Genomic DNA, 21,003 nt, shown 5'->3' on the forward strand with positions numbered 1-21,003 from the left:
AAGGACCCAAGGACCCGAGGCGTCCACAGCCAGGAAGATGAACCCATCTCAGAAACAGCACGCGCTGCGGTGGGCGCCACAGGACAGCAGCTTGGGCCACAGCTCGGGGTGCGGCGGGCGCCACGGGACAGCAGCTTAGGCCACAGCTCGGGGCGCGGTGGGCGCCACGGGACAGCAGCTTGGGCCACAGATCCCGGCGTGGCGGGCGTCACGGGACAGCAGCTTGGGCCACAGCTCGGGGCGCCGCGTCGCACACTGGATGGCCCGGGTTCGAGTCTCCCATCTGTTTCAGGCCCAGAATCCTGCTCATGCGCTGAAGAGGCAGCAGATTCACGGCTCAAGTGCCTGGGTCCCCGCCACCCGCGTGGGAGACCCAGGCGGAGTCTGGTTCCCGGCTCAGGCGGACCCAACCCCGGCTGTGGCAGGCACTGGGGGAGCGAGCCAACAGCAGGAAGCTCGCTCGCTCGCTCTCTGCCTTGCAGATAAACACCAAGGAGAAAGCGTGTGGTCGGCAGCACTCGAGACAGAGGGAGACTTGTCCAGAGGAGAGCGCGCCTGCGCGGGGTGGGGGCGCGGCCTAGCCATCTCCTCCGCACCCCGCACACCGCAGTTTGCGCCGGGAAACGCTACGCAACCCCGGCTTCTCAACGCCCACTCTGGTGCACAGGGAAGGCGACTGCAGAGAGAAGTGCGGAGGCTGTGCGCGCAGATGGGAAACCAGGGCGGAAAAAGTGATTGAGACGTTCAGGGGTCAGCCCGGGAGGACACACAGCAGGGAGGGGCCGAGGCCGGCGCCCAGGCAAGCGCCTGGCTCTGCCCAGACGGACGAGACCGCACAGCTGCGAGTGTAGCCAGAGCCACCGCCTGCGCCCCTAGGGGGAACCCCAGTGTGTGCACAGGCAAGGGCAGAGGCGCCGTCAGCTCAGACAGGAAGCCTGGGGCTGAGAGCTGCAGCCCCTGGCTCTGAAGGAGCCGGCTCGGGGGCCGGAGGCTTCGGCTGGATTCGGCGCCAGGTGGTAGTGAGCCGGTGAGGGCCCAAGCCGACCACGCGGTTTACAGTGGAGACCGCGGTGTGCGCCCGGCCGAGGAAGCTTGTCCTGAACACCAGCAGGCAGGCAGCGCCGTGGCCAGGCGGGGCTGGTGCGCCCGCCGCGGCCAGGTCTGCTTCTTGCAGGCAGCGGGGAGTCGCGGTGGCCAGGCGGGGCTGGGGCGCCCCAGGCCAGGGGAGCCAAGGCTGGGACTCTGAAAGACAATGGCTGCTCCTCCCACCGTCTTTCAAACGCAAAGCCACTTTCTGTTTTACCACAATAGTTCAAAGTAGAAAGACAGGCGTCAACGCTGTTAAAGAGCTCTAGGAAAAAATTTTCCGGGTCCCGGGTCTCCCCAGGAACGAGGGGAGCTAAGACATCTCCAACGGAGGCACCAAGTTGCAACTCCCATCCGCCTGACGCAAGATCACACGCTTCAGGCCGCGCAAAATCACGTTAGCCCTGGCCACGTGCATCAGCTCAGGCTCCAAAAGCCAGATACACCTGGAAAAGTAGTAAAGGGGCCGGCGTGCGGAGCTACGCCAGGCCTGCGGCAACAGCATCCCACGTGGGCGCCGGTTCGAGTCCCGGCTGCGCCCCTCCGGTCCAGCTCTCCGCTGTGGCCTGGGAGGGCCGTGGGCGACGGCCCGGGTGCTTGCGCCCCTGCGCCCGCGTGGGAGACCCGGAAGCTTGGCCCTGCCGCCAGCTGGGGAGCGCGCCAGCGGCCGGAAGCCCCCTCTCTGGGAGATCAACAGAGCCCAGGAACCTTCCAGCCTGTTCTAGAACCGAGAGGGGCTCCGCGGGCAGGGCCGGCCCCCGCGTTCCCGCCCCACTTCACGGTGCGGGAGCGGAGCCGCGTCCACGGGGCCCGATGGGGACCGGATCACGGGGAGAGCCGGCCCCCGGGCCGTTTCTCCAGACCCGAAAACACCGCTCCCGCCCGCGACGTGGACGCCACGGGAGCCGCCACGCGAGGCCACGGCCCGCTCCCCCGGGGCCACCGCGGGCCCGGCGCCGCGCCCCACGAGCGGCCCCACCGCGAGGGACCCCGGGCGGAGAGGACGCCCCGCCGGCCGCGCCCCCACGCGCCGCGGCACGGCAGCGAGCACCCCCAGCAGCAGCTCCCGCCGGGCGGCAGCGTCCTCCGGCGCCGCCTCCTCCCCGCCGCCGCCGCCGGCTCCCCTCACAGAGCCGGGGCGCGGGGCGCGGGGCGCGGGGCGCGGGGCGCGGGGCCGGGGCGCGGGGCGCGGGGCGCGGGGCGCGGGGCGTGGGGCCGGGGCGCGGGGCGCGGGGGCGCCACGGCCGCGGCGCGCGGCGGGCCCGCCCTCCCGGCCCCGCCCCCTCGCTCGCCCCGCCCCCGGCGCCCGGCAGCCAATCGGAGGCCCGCGCACGTGACGAGCGCTGCCTGCGATGACTTCATCCCTGGTGTGGGATGACGTCAAATTCAAGATGGATGGAATCACAGCGGCAGCGGCGGCTGCGGCGCGCGCGAGCCGAGTGTGAGCGGAAAGGGGCCCGGCGTCTGCCTCGGGGCTGAAGAGCGGTGAGTAACCGTCACGCCTGTCGTTCCGGGAGAACGGCGGGGCCCCGTGGGAGGCTCCTGCCTCCCCGCAAAACGCGGCCTTTCCTGACGTAACTCTGAGGTGATTTCTCTCCGCTTTTTTCTTCACCAGCGGGTTGCGGGCGGCGGGCGTTTCTGCGCCTGCGCGGGGCCTGGGCGCTCACCGAGCATGCCCCGGGCTCCCACGTAGCCCAGTGTGCCTTCGCACTGCGCATGCCCCGTGCCCGCACTTGGCCTCGCCCTCGCCACTGCGCATGCGCCGTGCGCTGCCGGGCCTCGCCGCTCGCCGTGGCCGGGCTGCCCCGGGGGCGGCGGACGCGCTGCCCCGGGCTCGCGCCCCCCGCGCGGAGCCGTTGAAACGCCTCGCGGGAGGGGCGCGCGCCCGGGCGGAGGCGGGGGCGGCCCGGGGCGGCCGTCGGGCCCGCAGCGGCGAGCAGCGTGCCCGGAAGCGGGACGGCGGCCGGGGGCGCCCGCACCTGCAGCCGGTCCCGGAGCCCTCGGCCGCCCGCCCCTGCGCCCGGCGGGCGAGCATGACCGCCCGGCGCGCCCCCCGTGCCCTCCCCAGACCCCTCCCGCGGACGCCCTCCCAGACCCCGAAGCCCCCGTGTCCGACCCCTGGGGGCCGCAGCCCACCTGCTCGGCCGCCGGCCGCGTCTCCGCCGCCCCGCAGCCCCCGGCCCCCGTGTCCCGGCCTGTGCCCCTGGCTGCGCTCCGCAGCCCGCGTGCGGACGGCCATGCCTCGGTCGTAGCCGGCCCCGGCCCGCGGCCGCCGCGTGGTTCCGGGGAGCTGCACCCGAGCGGCGCGTTCGGAGGTGGGGGCTGGGGCCGGGGGCGGGGGCGGGGGGCCTGCCCGGCGCGGGAGTCGGACCTCGCCCAGCCTGGGGTCGGGTTTTTCCAGGCACCGCGGGCCTGGGCGGGCGTCTGGGCTACTGCACAGCCCGGCGGTTGGTGGTGCTGACCCTGAGTCATCGGGGGCCCGGGCCGCGTCTCCGACTCTGCCAAGGAGACGAGAGCGAGCGGATTGGTTGTAGGGAAATTTCTCCTTGAAAGTTTTTAATTTTTTTTTTTTTTTTTTTTTTTTTTTGAGAGGCAGGGTTAGGGACAGATCTCCCATCCACTGGTCACAGCCGGGGCCCTAGAACTCAGGGCCCCCACACGGGTGCAGGGGCCCAGGCACCTGGTGGCCTCTGCTGCTCTGCCCGGTGCCTTAGCAGGTGCTGGTCGGGATGTGGGCGGCCGGGACCCTCGCTCACCCACGTGGGATCCGGTGTGGCAGGAGCGGCGGAACCGCCGCGCCCCGGCCCTGGCCCCTGGACATTGTTCTTAGGTCCACTCACCCACGGCTATGGGTGCAGGCCGTCAGGTTGAACTCGACCCCTAAGTACGAGTGTGTAAAGGAATGGGGGCTGTAGGGATGGTACCGTGTGGTAGGGGACTGGATGTGACCTGGGAGGAGCCGTCTTAGCTGTCGCCAAAGCCTCGGGGCCTGTGGAAGAAGGGGGATTGACAGGTGGCCGCCAGTGGCTGGAGGGGACCAAGAAGAGAGGCCCGGAGGCCGGCAGCACACCAGGCCAAGCAGGGGGCACGCCGGACGTGTGGGGCGCCTGGAGGGCAGCGTGCAGTCGGCCCCGGAGCTGGAGCCCCGCGAGGTCTGTGACTGTGGGGTAGGCACTAAAGGCACACGGATCTCGTAGGAAAAGCTGCCCGGCGCGGTGCAGACGCAGCTCCGGCCCTTCAGCGGGAGGGTGGACGATGGCTCTGCCTGCCCAGCAGGTACCTGTCCGGCCTTGTGCCGGACGTTAGGGCTCCACAGGTGGAAACCAGAGCTCGCCGGGAATAACGGCGCCAGTGCCCAGAGGGACGGCGCAGGCATGTGCCGCTGGACGGTGATGTCACCGTCGCATGGACATCAGAGGGTGCCGACACGGAGCGGGACAGCCGCCGCCGTCTTCCTAGGGTGAGAGACGTGTGCCCGGGAGACTGCGCTGGGCCTGTGGATAGCGTGACACATGGTCAGCCCTGAGTTGCCTGCATCGTCCTGGGGAGGCGTAAACGGCTAACGCCGAAGGCAGGGAGCAGGCAACTCCTGGCGCGGGGCTCGGCTAACGGCGCAGGCAGGGAACAGGCAACTCTTGGCGCGGGGCTCGGGTGCAGGTTTGCTCCGTGTGCAGTGAGTACGGAGGAAGGAGGAAGGCTCGCGTGGCTGCCGCAGACCGGGCGGCTTTCACAGCAGATCCCGGGAGGTCCAGGGTGGACGGTGCGGGAAGGGCCCCGCCGTGTCGGGTCACGGCCCACCCTGAAGACTTGGTTCTGACTTCATTACCTCTTTAAAGATTTGGTCTGCAAGTGTGAGGCGCGAGGGATCAGGACCTGGACGTCTGAATGGGTGGGGCCGGCAGGTCAGCCCACAGCAGACGCTCCGTGCGCCGTGAACGGGGCGAATGTTTGCAGGAGCGGGGGTCGGAGGGGCTAGGACGGGCTGCAGGGGTGTCTCAGACAAGGCAACCAGCAGGGCATTGCCACAGGGGACACACGAGGGACGAAGAATTTTAGAGTCTGAAGCCAGATGGTTTGTGTTTCAACAAATTTTGCATTTTAGCTTAATGGAGACCTATTGCTTTTATTTTTTTAATTTTTAGATTTATTTATTTATTTGAAAGACCGTTACAGAGAGAGGGGCACAGAAAGATCCCCTTAGTTCACTCCTCAAGTGGCCCTAAGAGCCGGGGCCGGGCCAGGTGGAAGCCAGGAGCCGGGGTCTCTCTCCCACGCGGGTGCAGGGGCCCAAGCACGTGGGCATCTTCCACTGCTTTCCCAGGCGCTTTAGCAGGGAGCTGGATCGGAGGCGGAGCAGCCAGGACTTGAAGTGGCACCCGGATGGGACGCCAGCATTGCAGGCAGCTGCGTGGCCTGCTGTGCCGTAACGCCAGCCCGTTATTTTGTCTGGCTGAGGTCAGGGCTGACTCTTCATTCAAACCCTAGGTCTCAACTGAAATCTCGTCAGGGTGTCCTCGCCGTCCCCTCTGAATCCCTACTCCTGCAACCAGCCGGGCTCCCGCGGTGCCCCTCCAGGCGCTCCGCACAAACGGAAGCCAGCGGTTGACCTCACCAGGGAGCGGCGGGCCTGCTCTGTGTGAGCACGCCTGTGTTTGAGACACATCCAGCCATGCCTGCACATGGAGGCAGTAAATAAGCCGATTTACTGATGGTCATGGGTCACCCGAGCAGTGTTTGGGGCTCAGTCTGCCAGCGGGGGGCGGGATGGGGAGAGTGCGTCCCCGTGAGGGAGCTGGTTGAGTTCTTTAATAATGAGCAGAAACTGATTGGCTTCAGTAGAGACAGGAGTTTATTGTAAAGATACTGGCTGCTCTTGGAGTTTCAGGAGAAACTGTTAAAATGTATATATATGGGTCAGGAAGGACAAAAACCAAGCGGAGCCCAGCAATCTGTAGCAGGCAGTGTCGTGGGTTCAGGCGGTCACTCACTGTCTTCGCTCTCTCAGGAGCCCTCTGCCAGGGAGAGAGTCTGTAGTTGGCTTGGCTTAGTGTGTGCCTACCCCAGAGTGAAAACGGGACTGTCGCCGGGAAGAGCAGTGTCTGGGGCGGCCGGCAGAACCACAGCTCTGTGACCCGAGGGGCAGAATAGGGGCCGAGCCAGGTGACGGGGGGGCCGTTGGCTGGATGTGGCCGAGAATGCACCTCTGCACCAAGATCAAATCCCAGAGAGGGGCTGGAGATGGCGTGTGAGGCCGTAACGCGACTCTCCCCCAAGGGGTCACCTCAGCCAGCCTGGCTTTGAAATCCGAGGCTTTCAGATAAGTTCTGAGAACCGACTTGTACTGTCGAGAGCAAGATCAGATGGAGAGAGGTGCGGGCTCGGGGTGAGCTCTGTCCAAGCGTAGGCCTTAGGATTTCTACCACATGTTCTCCTGTTCCATGCACCCCTGTTTTCCCAGTGTCATGGTCAGGACTGTGTGAGCGGTCTACGACATTCCCAAGGACCAGCGTTCCCTGGGTTCAGTGTCAGGTTGATGTTTTGGACGTCAAGAGGCGTTTTCCTGCAGGATCTGTGAGGATGTCCTGGGCTAGTCCTGGAATCGGCTGACTCGTGCCTTAGCTCCCAGCCCAGCCCGGGTCTGCTGGGACTGTCTCGCCGTCCCTGTCTCGCTGCTCACTTCCTGCTGTCGTTCCTGGTGCCCCACTGTGCTCTGCTTCCTTCTTTCTGCAGAATGATCTGGATCCCAAAGCCACCCGCTGTCCCGTGTGCCCCACATCTTCCTCCCTGCAAGCAGAGAGCACTTAGGGGGAGTTAAACGTGTGAGGGAGCCCTGCCCCTTGGCGCGTGTGCAGAGGGACTGAAGGTGCCGTGGAGGGTTGTCTGCATGCAGCTGTCGAGGACTTCGCTTCTCAAGAGCGCTCTGGGGGCCTGAGGCCGCTTCTTTACTTGAAAGGGAGCAGGCAGAGATCTTCCATCTGCTGGCTCACTCCCCAGCTGGCTGTACAGCCGGAGCCGGGCCAGTCTGACGCCAGGAGCGTCGGAATTCCGTGTCTCCCACGTACGTGCAGGGGCCCAGGGCTTGGGCCGTCCTCCACTGCTCTCCCAGGTGCATTAGCAGGGAGCTGGACCAGCAGTGGAGCAGCCGGGACTCGAACTGATGCCCACATAGGATGCCAGCGTTGCAGGCGGCAGCTTTACCCACTACACCACGGCTGCAGCCCCGCCTCCAGGAGTTTTAAGCCCACCAAGATCAGATGAACATTTCAAAAAGTGGATGTGGTAGAGATTTGAGGATTAGAGCCTTTGACTACTGTAATTGTCAGGTAAATGATGGATCCCGTGTCTTCCCTCACGTCCTCACCAGTCACTCACCCACCCGTTCCCCACTGTGCTCCTAACGCGAGCGTTGTCACAGCCCTCTGCCTCCTTCATCATACTCCTGTCTGCTCTGTCCGGGAGTCTGAGCCGCTGGGGAGCAAGGCGGTCAGCTGGCTGTCCCCACCCAGTGCCGGCTGCGACCTGTGCAGGGCAGGGCACAGGAAGTAAGGAGGGAAGAAGTGCGCTTGCCCGGTGGGAGGGCTGCACACACCCAAGGCCTGCAAGCACGCTGCATCTCCTCGCAGAAGTGTCAGCCGTGGGTAGCGTTAGCCCCGAGTAACAGGTCAGGTCACCTGGCCCGTGAGAGGTTGCACACCCAGCCAGCGGCACAGCCGGGATCGGCGGCAAGTAGGCCGATGGGAGAGGCTGTTCCGTGGAACTGTACTGTCTTCCATGAATCCTGACCATAATGATGTCTCATTTTGGAATGCCAGGAGACAACATGAAATGGAGCTGCGGCAGAGTTTGGGAAATGTGTGCGAGAATTCCCGTGGTTAGTGGGACGCCCTGTTCCAGATTCTGATTTTCCTATGCGGTTTTTGCTCAGCTTTTCCTGCAGCTCAAACAGGCCGTCTGTGCGCACTTCACCCATGTTTCCACGAGCCCCAAGGTTTTCCCGCTGCGACTTCAGTGGCAGAAATCCTGCAGCGATGGGTCGGGTCGAGACGAGCAGTGGGAAGGGAGTGGGCCGGAGACAGCAGCAGCGGTCCGTGCAGCCCGGCTTAGGAGGACTGGACTTGGGCTTTTTCTGCGTCTTGATGATGGAGAAGTGTGATGCTTTCAGTAGAAACCATGCTTTGGATTGTGAGCCTGGCCCTCTTCCGGGTTAGCACTACGTGGTTGTCGTCCCTGATGCTGGCATCACCCCGCGGTCACCAGGGAGACCCCTGACGCTATGCGGGGTGGCCGGTGGGTTACATGGACGTGTACTACGGGTCTTTTATCTGGACACAACCCTGTTGTGAGTTAGGGGGCATCTCTATTTGTGCACGAGAGGCACTGTCTTCTGAGGTTTTCATAGTTAGAATGTGCAGTTTGATGTGCCAGCAGATTTATTCTGTCTGGATCAGGAAAATACGTTAATACACCGAGCAACAAAGCAGGCCTAATCCGAGTCCTGAGTAGTAGAGGAGTAGAAAGGTTTGGGGATTCCGTCTACACCCGCCAGCCGCGGGGCTCTGCTAGGCTGCTCACAGCGTGCGGCTGTTAGCTTTTATTATGTTCAGGTTAAATGCGATGCACATATCTACTGTTGTTTCCAAGATTTAATAATCAAAGGTGTAAAAACAAGGATCTTTTTCTTTAAATTTATTTGTTTGAAAGGCAAAGTTAGAGAGAGATAGGTCACCCACCCTCTGGTTCACTCCCCAGATGGCCAGGACTGGGCCAGGCCAAAGCCAGGACTCCATCCAGATCTCCCACGTGGGTGCAGGGGCCCCAGCACTTGGGCCCCTACTGCTGCTTTCCCAGGCACATCAGCAGGGAGCTGGATCAGAAATGGAGCAGCTGGACTCAAACCAACACTCAGGGGTGCTGGCACTATAGGCAGCACACACGCCTGCCCAGGTGTTACTCAGAGACAGGGAGCGCGTTCATTGGAGGAGAGCGTGAAGACGGAAGCCGTCCCAGAGGATGAAGAAGTAGGAGAACGATGCTCCTCGGCGCAGGTGCAGGTGACTGGCACGGTGTGTGCTCCTCCGCGCAGGTGCAGGTGACTGGCACAGTGTGCTCCACGTTGCTCCTCGGCGCAGGTGCAGGTGACTGGCACAGTGTGTGCTCCTCGGCGCAGGTGCAGGTGACTGGCACAGTGTGTGCTCCTCGGCGCAGGTGCAGGTGACTGGCACGGTGTGCGCTCCCTGTTGAGGAACATAGCAAATCTCACGTCCCTCAGCCGGCCGGTGGGTGCCTTGGCTTGGGCTCCCCCAAGAGCAGCCTGAGACGGGCGTGCAGATGCGGGTGTTTAGGTGGGATCCCGGGGAGCAGGAAAGGGTGCCCGTAAGAGCAGGGTGCGTTCCCTGCAGGTTTCTGCTCGCGTCCAGGATACCAGAACGAACTCAGGAGAGCAGTCTGACCCCCGGGCTTGTCTGCCAAGCCCCTCTCCATGTAGGACGTCCTCCAGTTACCCTGGCAGAATGGAGCTGTCCCTAACTCCTCCCCTTCTCCTACCTGCTGGCCCTCCATGAGGAATCCCATGACTGCCTTTGCCCCCACCTGGGCTGGCCGCCATCATCCCTCACCTGGGTCATTGCGTAGACTTCTGACCTCCTGTGGTTTCCACCCTTGCGCCATCCTCCTTGGTGTGTTCTCAACAACATGGCCAGACTCATGCCTTTACAGTGTGACAAGGGGCTTTGTCACTGCACTGCCCAGAATCTTCCGGCGGCTGCCTGTTTGTCACGTAGCGAAAAGCCAAGTCTTCTGGGGGCCCCGCCAGCCCTACACAGTCTGTCTCATCGGTCCTTGGTCTTCGACGCTCCGCAGCTCCTGGCCCACCCCACTGTCCACCCTGCTGTCCCGGCTCTCCCTCTGCTGTGATCATTCTCCATTATCCTCAGGACCCATCCTTTCCACCTGCAGGTCTCCTCAGGGGCCGCTCGTTGAGTGAATGAATGAATGAGGATTTCCTGGCGGCGTTGGTTGTGTGTTGTGGGTGCTGAGTAAGTAAGTGACTGCCTGACTGCTCTCGGTGGCGTCCTGTGGGAACCGATTATCTGTACTTTACGGTGGGGAAAACCGAGGCTCCAGAGTGGCAGCCCCCGCCCCCGAGGTTGACTGTAGTTAACATCCCAGAGGTGCAGCTTGCGTGTGGACAGACGTGTCACAAGCCTGTAGGCAGCCTCGCCACGCTGGATGCATCCTGAGGTTTCCGTGCTGTCCTAGTTGCTGTACTATTTTTTTTAATTACTGGTTTCAAGCCACAAGGTCGAGTTTAGGAACTCCTTTTGACAAATACGAGTCCAACCTTCGGTTCTGCATCTGTTGCATTTCCCTGTGGCAGCATCGGAACTAGCTCTCCCCAAAATAATTAGTGCCGCAAGCTACTGAGACCCTGCTCCGTCAGTACCAGCAGCGTCTGGGCGCTGGGAAGGCGCTAAGGATGGCAAGGCTGCCTTCCATTCCAAAGAAAGTAGAGTCGAAGGAAGGGGAGGGGCCTGTCAAGTGACTGCAGATAGAGTAATTGGGATTTACTCAGAAGGAAAGTGTAGGCCGGAGTGACCAGCAGCCTGGGACCGTCTGGCAAGGCCGTTGTTTGTCACTGGTTGACGAGCAGCATCGTGCCTCAGTTAGTGCCTCGACAGGGAGTGGCTTACAGACCCCACACGCTGCTGGGTCACTCAGGGCTCCTGCAGACTGCCTGTCCCACACGCCGCTGGGTCACCCAGGGCACCTGCAGACTGCCTGTCCCACACGCCGCTGGGTCACCCAGGGCACCTGCAGACTGCCTGTCCCACACGCCGCTGGGTCACCCAGGGCACCTGCAGACTGCCTGTCCCACACGCCGCTGGGTTATTCAGGGCACCTGCAGACTGCCTGTCCCACACGCCGCTGGGTTATTCAGGGCACCTGCAGACTGCCTGTCCCACACGACGCTGGGTCACCCAGGGCACCTGCAGACTGCCTGTCCCACATGCCGCTGGGTTACTCAGGGCACCTGCAGACTGCCTGTCCCACACGCCGCTGGGTCACCCAGGGCACCTGCAGACTGCTCTGTCCGGCCTGCAGGCCGAGGTGACTAGCACGCGCTCCTGAGGCCAGGGGAGAAGCTGCAGAGGTCTGGGCCGAGGCTGTTTGGCTACAGCTTGCTTTCTGGAGACTGTCAAAACTGCCCTAAATATCCCTGGTTGCTTGGGACTACTTCAGTTTGAAAATGAGTGTCATGATAAGTCAGCCCAGGAGAGGAGGTGTGGGTGCAGTGGGAGCCGGCGTGGAGGGGTGGATAAGGAGGGGGCCTTGTCTGTGGAGTGGAGAGCGCGGGGAGTGTGAGCACCCTGCTGTGCTCTGCACAGAGCACCTGTCAGTCCTGCAGCTCCTGAAAGTCCTCGCACAGCGCCTGTTGAGTGGACGCTAGCCCATCTCAGCAGCAGCCCTGCGAGGGGGCACAGCTGCTGTTCCCACTTTACACAAGGGACCCGCCACGCGGAGGAGCCGGCAGCCACGCCAGGTCCCTCAGCCCGCGAGGGAGGAGCCGCGCCTCAGCCCCAGCGTCTGGCACCAGAACTCGCACTCGCCATCGAGGCCTCGCGTCTGGTTTCGTAGTTGCAGAGGATTTCAGTGACATCCCAGTTCAGAGCCTTCACTGGAGGCGGAGCCCTGTCCAAGCTTCCTTCATGCTGCTGTGGGCCTCGCAAGGTGACTAGCACAGCAGACAGAACACACCTTTTTATCCTGAGGGCTTCTACCCTTGGTCAGGGTTTGAGTTACTGGTAATCGATGACATTTTCTTTTGTTGTTGTTCTTCCTGAGCTTTATATATTGAAAGCAGAGGGACAGAAAGACGAGAGATCTTCGTATCGGGTCCCCTCCCCAAATGCCCACCACAGCCAGGGCCGTGCCAGGCTGAAGCCAGCAGCCCAGAGCTGTCTTGGTCTCCCGGCATGTGTGACAGGGACCTAATCACTGAAGCCACTCTTGGCTGTGAACATGGTGCCGTCAGAGCTGGGATCCAGAGCGGGCTGGGACTCCCCTGTGGGACGGGGTGTCCCGAGCAACATCTTCACCAATGCACCGAACAGTTCTTACGTGTTTCTAAAGGTCTGACAAGACCCCCGCTTTGCTATCTACTGTTGATGAGTAATGTTATGTTTAAGTGTATGCACTAATAAAACAATTTTCTCTCAATTATAGACTTTAGGGGTTTTGATAATTCATATTTATTCTCTGAATTAATAGGAATATAACCAAGAATCGAGTTAATAAGGACCCTAATAATAAACGTTTCTTTTCATTTTAATTTTTTAAAAAAACATTTATTTATCTGAGAGGTAGAGTTACACACAGTGAGAGGGAGAGACAGAGAGAGAGGTCTTCTTCCGTTGGCTCACTCCCCACATGGCCGCAATGGCCAGAGCTGCACTGATCCGAAGCCAGGAGCCAGGTGCTTCTTCCCGGTCTCTCATGCGGGTGCAGGGCTCAAGCACTTGGCCCATCTTCCGCTGCTTTCCCAGGCCACAGCAGAGAGCTGGATTGGAAGAGGAGCAGCTGGGACTCGAACCGGCACCCACATGGGATGCCGGCGCCGTAGGCAGAGGACTAACCTGCACCACAGCGCTGGCCTCTTGTTTTAATTTGTACTTATTTTATTTGAGAGGCAAAAGGACAGGTAGCTTCTATCATTGGTTCACACTTCAAGTGCTTGTAGTGCCTGGAGCTGGGCCAGGCTGAAGCCAGCAGCTTGGAACACAACCCGGGTCTCCCTGTGGGTGGCAGGGACCCAGCCAAGTCCTAGAGCCTTCACCTGCTGCCTCCCAGAGCACGCACGAGCAGGGAGCTGGTGTTGAGACTGAAGCCAGGACTCAAACCCAGGCACTCACAGGTGAGATGCCAGCACCTCGGCCAGTGTCTTAACGCTACACCAAACGCCAGTCCCATAAATTTCTCTCTCTCTCTTTTTTTTTTAAATATATTTATTTCATGTAGAATGACAGAGGCAGGGGAGAGAGAGATCTTCTCTAACTGCGGGTTCACTCTGCAAGTGACCACAACCATCGGGCTAGGCCAGACCAAAGCCAGGAGCTGGGAACGCCGCCTGGTCTCCCGCACGGGTGTCGGGGCACAGGCACCTGGGCCATCCTCAGCTGCCTTCTCGGGCACGTTAGCAGGAAGCTGGATCAGAAGTGGAGCAGCCGGGACTGGAGCCAGCGCCCACATGGGATGCCAGCATCGAAGGCAGCAGCTCAACCTGCTGCTCCGTAGCACCAGCCCCTAAACCTTTGTTTTCAAATATTTCTAACAATTTCTAACAGCTTTTTTGATATAAAAATGCCTCTGTTGACTGGCGGTGCGACTTACTAGGCTAATCCTCCGCCTGCAGCGCCGGCACACCGGGTTCTAGTCCCGGTCAGGGCGCCGGATTCTGTCCCGGTTGCCCCTCTTCCAGGCCAGCTCTCTGCTGTGGCCCGAGTGCAGTGGAGGATGGCCCAGGTGCTTGGGCCCTGCACCCCATGGGAGACCAGGAGAAGCACCTGGCTCCTGCCATCGGATCGGCGCGGTGCGCCGGCCGCGGCGGCCATTGGAGGGTGAACCAACGGCAAAGGAAGACCTTTCTCTCTGTCCTCTCCCTCACTGTCCACTCTGCCTGTCAAAAAAAAAAAAAAAAATGCCTCTGTTACAGTTCTTAGTTTACAGTTCTGCAGCTTTAATGCTGAATGAGGCATTTGAACCCTGAGACTTGTTACTTTATGTTTTCACAATTATTTAAACAAGAGTGTTCATCTGCAAACTTTGTGTCAGCCTAGTATTGGCTCCTGGGGAACAAGAAACTAGCTGATGCCTCCTGGCCCGGGGGCGCCCCCTGCGGCGCGGAGCCTTGACCGCTGCTCCTTGTGTCTTTCAGACGGGCGTGCGATGGAGGGGCTGCTGCACTACATCAACCCGGCGCACGCCATCTCCCTCCTGAGCGCCCTCAACGAGGAGCGCCTCAAGGGGCAGCTGTGCGACGTGCTGCTCATCGTGGGCGACCAGAAGTTCCGCGCGCACAAGAACGTGCTGGCCGCCAGCAGCGAGTACTTCCAGAGTTTATTCACCAACAAGGAGAACGAGGCGCAGACCGTGTTCCAGCTCGACTTCTGCGAGCCAGATGCTTTCGACAACGTGCTGAACTACATCTACTCCTCCTCGCTGTTCGTGGAGAAGAGCAGCCTCGCCGCCGTGCAGGAGCTGGGCTACAGCCTGGGGATCTCCTTCCTGACCAACATCGTTTCCAAGACCCCTCACGCCCCCTTCCCGGCGCGTCCCAACAGGAGGAAGGCGTTCGCGGACGACGACGAGAACAGTTCTCAGAAGAGAAGTGTCATCGTTTGTCAGAGCAGGAACGACGCACCAGGAAAAGCCGCCGGGCAGAACCAGCCGGACCTCGGCCAGGGTTCCCGGCCCTCCGCCAGCGCGCCGGGGAAGGCCAGCGCCGGGAAGCCACACGCGCCAAAGCCCGCCGAGCAGATCCACAGCTTGGCATTCACGGAGAAGACCTGGCCCAAAGATAGCTGTGTGGGGCCGGCCAAGGCTCCCGAGCAGCCCGGCTCCCTGGCGGACGCTACCAGGAGCGGTCTGGGGAAGAGGAACGCGGCGCTGCCTTCCAAGCCACCCCCGGACAGGGACGGCGCCGATGAGAAGGTGGGCGCGGGCGCGCAGCTTCCCAAAGGGAAAGCCATAGAGCTGGCTCTGAGGAGACCGCGGCCGCCTGTCCTGGCCCTCCGCAGCGCGTCCGAGACCCCCTACCTGGTAAAGGAAACTAACCAGGGCGGCGGCCAGGGCGAGGACAGAAACCTGCTGTACTACTCCAAGCTGGGCCTGGTGATCCCCTCCGGCACGCCGCGGCCCGCCAACCAGAGCGTCGACAGGAGCGGCCCGCTGGTCAAGAGCCTGCTGCGACGGTCCCTGTCGATGGACAGCCAGGTTCCCGTCTACTCGCCCTCCATAGAGCTGAAGTCCCCCCAGGGAGCACCCGTGCTGTCCGGCGACGCAGCAGGGGGTGTCTTCTGCGCGTTGTCGCAGAAGTCGTCTTCGAGAGACGGCGGCGAGAAGCCGGCCCTGGACGACAGGCCTCCGGTGCTGCAGCCCCACCGCCTCCGGTCCTTCAGCGCCTCGCAGTCCACGGACAGGGAGGGGGCCTCCCCCGTGTCGGAGGTGCGCATAAAGACAGAGCCCAGCAGCCCGCTCTCGGAGCCCTCGGACATCATCCGGGTCACCGTGGGGGACGCCGCCGCGGCCGCAGCCTCGTCGTCGCCGCTGGTCACGAGAGACCTGCCTGTCAAAACAGAAGACGACGTTAAGGACATGAGCAGGCTCCCGGCCAAGAGGAGGTTCCAGGCGGACAGGCGGCTGCCCCCCAAGAAGCCCAGGGCGAGCGAGCATGGGTCGCCGGTGCCGGACGATCACTTCGAGGAGGGCTCGAGCCCCACCCTCCTCAACGCCGATCATTTTCCAGATTCTGATTTGAATAAAGACGAATTTGGTGAGTTGGAGGGGACGAGACCAAACAGAAAGTTTAAGTGCAAACACTGCCTTAAGATCTTTAGGTCAACGGCGGGCCTCCACCGCCACACTAACATGTACCATAACCCAGAGAAGCCCTACGCTTGTGACATCTGTCACAAGAGGTTTCACACCAACTTCAAAGTCTGGACACACTGTCAGACCCAACACGGCATAGTGAAGAACCCGTCACCAGCCGCGAGCTCCCACGCGGTCTTGGATGAGAAATTCCAGAGAAAGCTGATTGACATAGTGAGGGAGAGAGAGATTAAGAAGGCGCTGGTGCTTAGGCTGAGGCGCGGCAAGCCCGGGCTCCCGGGCCAGAGTAGCGCGCAGGCGCAGCAAGGCATCAAGAGGAACTTGCGGTCGCGGGCCAAAGGAGCACACACTTGCACTCCCTGTGGAAAAGCCTTCCGCTTTCTCTCGCAATTTAAGCAGCACATAAAAAGGCACCCGGGAGAGAAACCCCCAGGAGTCAATAAAGCGGTTAAGCCAGAAGCGCAGGCTCCTCTCGCCAGCCCGGTAGAGAACAAGGAGGTTTTCCAGTGCCGCCTCTGTAATGCTAAGCTCTCTTCTCTCGTAGAGCAAGGAAGCCACGAGCGCTCGTGCCGGAACGCCACCGTGTGCCCCTACTGCAGCCTCAGGTTCTTTTCGCCCGAGCTGAAGCAGGAGCACGAGGACAGGTGCGAGTACCGGAAGCTGACCTGCCTGGAGTGCATGCGCACCTTCAAGTCCTCCTTCAGCATCTGGCGGCACCAGGTGGAGGTGCACAACCAGAACAGCATGGCCCCCTGCGAGAACTCCCCCTTGCCCGCCCTGGACCACGACGGCGAAGCCACTGGCGCCTCCAGGCCCCAGCCCCCGCCCGAGCCCAGCAAGGGGAACCACGTGGCCGCCGCCAAGGACGACAGCGTGTTCAGTGACTCCTCGGAGCAGGTCAACTTCGACTCGGAGGATTCCGCCTGCCTCCCCGAAGACCTCAGCCTTTGCAAGCAGCTGAAAATCCAAGTCAAAGAGGAGCCCGCGCCCGAGGCCGAGGACGCGGCGCCCGAGGCCAGCCCCGCCCCCCGGGAGGCGGCCGCCAGCAAGGACGCGGGCTTGTGGCCCTGCGAGAAGTGCGGCAAGACGTTCACCGTGCACAAGCAGCTGGAGCGGCACCAGGAGCTGCTGTGCTCCGTGAAGCCGTTCATCTGCCACGTGTGCCACAAAGCGTTCCGCACGAATTTCCGGCTCTGGAGTCACTTCCAGTCCCACATGTCTCAGGCGACAGAGGAGTCGGCGCACAAGGAATCGGAAGCAGCGTGCCCCATTCCCACGAACTCGCCCTCGCCCCCGCCTCTACCCCCAGCCCTGCCCAAGATCCAGCCCCTGGAGCCTGACAGCCCCACGGGCCTGTCCGAAAACCCCACTCCGGCCACGGACAAACTGTTTGCACCCCAGGAATCGGACACCCTCTTTTACCACGCCCCGCCCCTCTCGGCCATCACATTCAAGAGGCAGTTTATGTGCAAACTCTGCCACAGGACTTTCAAAACCGCATTCAGTCTTTGGAGTCACGAACAAACACACAATTGAAAGATCAGCGCTCGCTCCTGGTTACGAAACGGGAGGCCCTCTCCAGAGGTCACCTGAGTTGTGAAATGTGTCATGAGAAACAAACAAAATATTTTTCAAAAAAGTAACAAGGGTTGGAAATTGTTATGCTTGAATTTTAAGTTTGAGATAAAATTGGTGTTCATTAGTACTGTCCTTACTCAACTTTAGAATAAATATACTGTGGTTCCAGACCTTACAGTAACAAGATAGTTTGATTTCGTTATCGTTGAAGTTGGATTACTTGGTTGTTTGCATGGTTGCTCATTCCAAGGTGTCAGTATAATCATTTAATTGAGGTTTCTGGTTTCTCTTTTCTTTTTTCTTTTTTTTTTTTTTTTTTTACTGATTTGTAACTAATGGAAAGCTGTCAAAGAATTTCTTCTTTTGATGATTCCAACACCCAAGTCCTGGCAAATCGCAGCCACGTGCTCAAGCCCACAGCTGTATCAGGAAGTGGGGCAGTGTGCTGTCTGGATTTAGATCTTAGAACACTTTAGCAATAAAAAGATGATAAAACCTCAACTTTAATAAGTTATCCTGACACTTGATAAAAAATATTTGGTATTTTGTGGTCATGTAGATCTTTTGTATGAAAATTGTAAAACTTTAAATCAGCAATAGTAACACTTTAGATTTTTACAAAATGGCAGAACTTGCTCTCAGCCACCTGACGTAAGGCGCGAGGGCCAGACCTGAGGGAAGCTGGGAAGTGGGAGGATCGCGGAGTCCACCTGTGGCCTCGGCGAGCGCGGGACGCCCGCCGTCGGGGTCGGCCAGCCCAGGCGCAGACCCTCGGAGGGCCTCTGGTTTCCTCTGATTTGAAGCTGTCACACACCGAAAACCCCGAGTGCAGCTGGCGCAGAGGCTAGCCGACGTGTGGCACTGGTTTGAGCGACAGACGAGGTCAGGGCCATCCACAGGCAGATCCCCCCACAGGAGACCCCTTGTCTTGCCTCTGTCCTGTGCGGTCATCTCTGGCGGGACTTGTGGGAGTCTACGGTTACTGTGCCGCTCCGTCCCTGTTCAGTGTCTCGTGAACGTGAGCTACCAAGGGTCCAGCGTTAGTTTTTGCTACTTTTGGCCCACAGGGTTTGGGCTCTTTTGTTCCCCTTTCTCCTGTTCTGTATAAGTTGCCACTGAACGCCGTGCCGTAGGTCTTACCCAAAGTTCCATGCGGTGTTGGGAAAGGCAACCTTTGATTTCACCGTATGGGGGGAGTTAGAGATGTGAAAGAAATTGTGAAGCCACAGTCGTCTAAGGTCGTGATCCCAATTAAAACTTCAGTTTTCTAAGTCTCTTACAAGCTGGTCTTTCAGATAGAAAAATGAGCCCCGTGCTGTGGTCGCCCCGAGTCTGTGCTTGAGACGAGCGCTCTGCCCGCAGTCGGGTGCCCACGTCCACGCCAGCGGGGGGACAGGGGCTGAAGAAGGAGCATTCGCATGAAATACTAATTGACTCTGTGCGGTACAGAAATGCTATGTGAAATTTTCCTTTTATTCTTTCGCTTGGGGAAAAAAAATCCCAAAGTACTTTAGTAGTTACTGTTTTGTTCTTCGTTGGGAAAAGGAAAATAAAACGAGATTCAGTTACTGATTGTTTCCTGAGGAGATCATGCATCTTAGAGTGAGACCAGGGGAACGCGTGGCGTCTCTCACCTGGACGTCTTGGTAGCTGTCACTGCTTCAAAAAGAGACGTTTCCCTCAGTAGCGCATGTGTGGCGTGAGAGCAGCCATGATGATTCCGTGACACCTACTGTCTTGGCTTTGTAAACTCACTATCCTAGGACTTGAACCTTTATTCTACACTTTTGAAGATTTTTTTAAGAATAGTGCTGTTAATCAGTAAAAAAAAATATTTTTGATCTAAATATAGACTGCATAACATGTTAGATTTAAACAGTTACCAGTGTTCCGTATTCACCTTTTTGTCTAGGCAGGAAATAGAAGATTTCAACTAAAATTTTGAACCAAAAACATTTATACCGCAGTTCTGGGTTTTCTATTACTTTTTATACTGTACCTTAAAAAGCAGTAGGCTGAAAGAGTTTATTTTGGTGGTCAAAAAAATAAAATATGCTTCTACTCGTGTAAACTATTTTAAATGTTGCGAAGTAGAATGATAAAAGACACATTAGTTGTTTTATTCAGTCAGAGAGTGTTGACTGCCTGTAGGCAGGCGTTGGCCTTTTCTTACCGGAGCTCCGTGGCTGGGGGAGACACTCTGGGGGACGTTTTTCCCGACTGTAATTAATTTCTGGATGTGTAGAAAGCGCACTGTTCCTTGTAAGTATTGAGGATGCCTGCTTTTTTATGCAGTTGTGGAAAGAATGTAAAATGTTTTAATATATTCTTTGTTAATCTAAAAATCTTACGGAGTCATTTTCTTTATGTGGGGGCGGGGGATCACAGGAAACGTGAGATAACCAACACCGCGACCTCTAGGCTGTCCTGGTGCAGGCTGGAGCGCCCAGTGTTCACTTTAAACTGGTTGGAGTTGGCCTGCGTTTGTCACTTTGCCAGAACCGTTCAGTGACTTGTTTGCGTTTGTGGAGAGGTGAGCGTGACTCCTGGGTGTTCGGGGTGGATCGTTTGTTTTTCCCCTCCTCTGTGAAAATTGGTCCTCGGCGCCCTCAGAGCCACACGTGGCCCCCACTGGTGCTGGGGAGAGCAGCGGCTGCCGGCGAGACCGAGGGAGGGCTCGGTCAGCGCGGCAGAGAAGCAGCAGAACCAAAGTTGGCCTTTGTTGCGTGTGTGTGTGTGTGTGTGTGTGCACGTCATAACCTGGAACTTCTTATGAAGTAAGATTACCCAGATTTTCTTAGTACAAAAACTATTCATCATTCCTAACATTTCACTTTGAATGGTCTGGTCAGCCATGACTGGAATATTACAAATCAGCCCCCCAGTCCGAGGCCTCTGAGGTCGGAAGGCGGTGTTGGCGAGAATGACGCCTGAAGTGTCCTGTAACACTGGCTACCGAGCTTGAGTTTCTCGCGCAGGTTTTCCCCTCCCCCGTGGCTTCCGCACTTTAAGACACTTGGGTGTTTGTGCAATTCCCAGGCGCCCCCCGGCCCCGCCACGACGGGGAGAATCCGCGTCTGGGTTCTGGGGGGGGGAGAAAAATGCGGTAACGGCAGGGTGTTCAGATTCCTTCAGAAGCAGTCATTTGGGAACCAAAGTGTTTTACTGTAACAGGTGAACTCAGGGCTCCGGGTTCTGTGCTGCCCAGGCTCCCCACAAAGCCCTCCGTGGTTCATACGAGTTGTCATTTCTTACTGACCTTAATCCAAGACTTTGCAGTTTTCCACCGAGTACGTATTTGTTGTGACAAATGAGTGGTTTTATAACTGTTTTGTCATCCTATGCCTTAGCGGAGTCCGTTCAGTGTTACTTAGGGATGAGCGCTTTTGGACTCGCTGGTTCGTGGTGCGGTGGGATTTCTATTGGAAGTTAATCCATGGCTTGCTTGTACCCGATTCTGTTTTCCGTTTACTTTGCTTAACCTTAACTGAGGCGATTGGAGTCAATAAATTTGTACTGTATTTTGCTTCGCGTCGTGGTCTCGTTGCTGTGCTCTGCACCTGGGTGGTGAGGTGGGCAGGGCCCCTCTGTGCTCCTCCTCTGAGACAGGCAGGGGCCACGCTGCCTCTCGAGTGGAGTTCGTACGGAGCCTTTGGTTACTTGGTCACCACAAGTACAGGGCGAAGTGGAATTAAAAGATAAGTTTATTTCAGTGCAAAAGCTGTGAAATCC

At 59.3% G+C, this 21,003-nt stretch overlaps 1 protein-coding gene across 5 annotated transcripts; it reads left to right on the forward strand.

The window, feature by feature from the left end:
- Positions 1 to 2,391: 2,391 nt before the first annotated feature.
- ZBTB21 (zinc finger and BTB domain containing 21) lies at positions 2,392 to 20,797 on the forward strand. 5 transcript variants are annotated; one of them, XM_051830714.3, is made up of 3 exons: positions 11,678 to 11,814; positions 14,018 to 15,634; positions 16,238 to 20,797. In XM_051830714.3, exons 1-3 carry the CDS (start codon positions 11,793 to 11,795, stop codon positions 17,227 to 17,229), a joined length of 2,631 nt encoding a protein of 876 aa, XP_051686674.2. In that variant the 5' UTR covers positions 11,678 to 11,792; the 3' UTR covers positions 17,230 to 20,797. The 5 variants fall into 5 exon arrangements, with proteins under 5 accessions (XP_069929233.1, XP_069929232.1, XP_051686674.2 ...); XM_070073132.2 differs by lacking the exon at positions 11,678 to 11,814 and adding an exon at positions 2,392 to 2,671 and having other exon boundaries at positions 14,018 to 20,797; XM_070073131.2 differs by lacking the exon at positions 11,678 to 11,814 and adding an exon at positions 2,394 to 2,571 and having other exon boundaries at positions 14,018 to 20,797.
- Positions 20,798 to 21,003: the final 206 nt, after the last annotated feature.

This window comes from Oryctolagus cuniculus, chromosome 4, assembly GCF_051225735.1.
Source record: "Oryctolagus cuniculus isolate XC-2025 breed Fujian yellow rabbit chromosome 4, ASM5122573v1, whole genome shotgun sequence".
In the NCBI taxonomy this organism is placed as follows: domain Eukaryota; kingdom Metazoa; phylum Chordata; class Mammalia; order Lagomorpha; family Leporidae; genus Oryctolagus; species Oryctolagus cuniculus.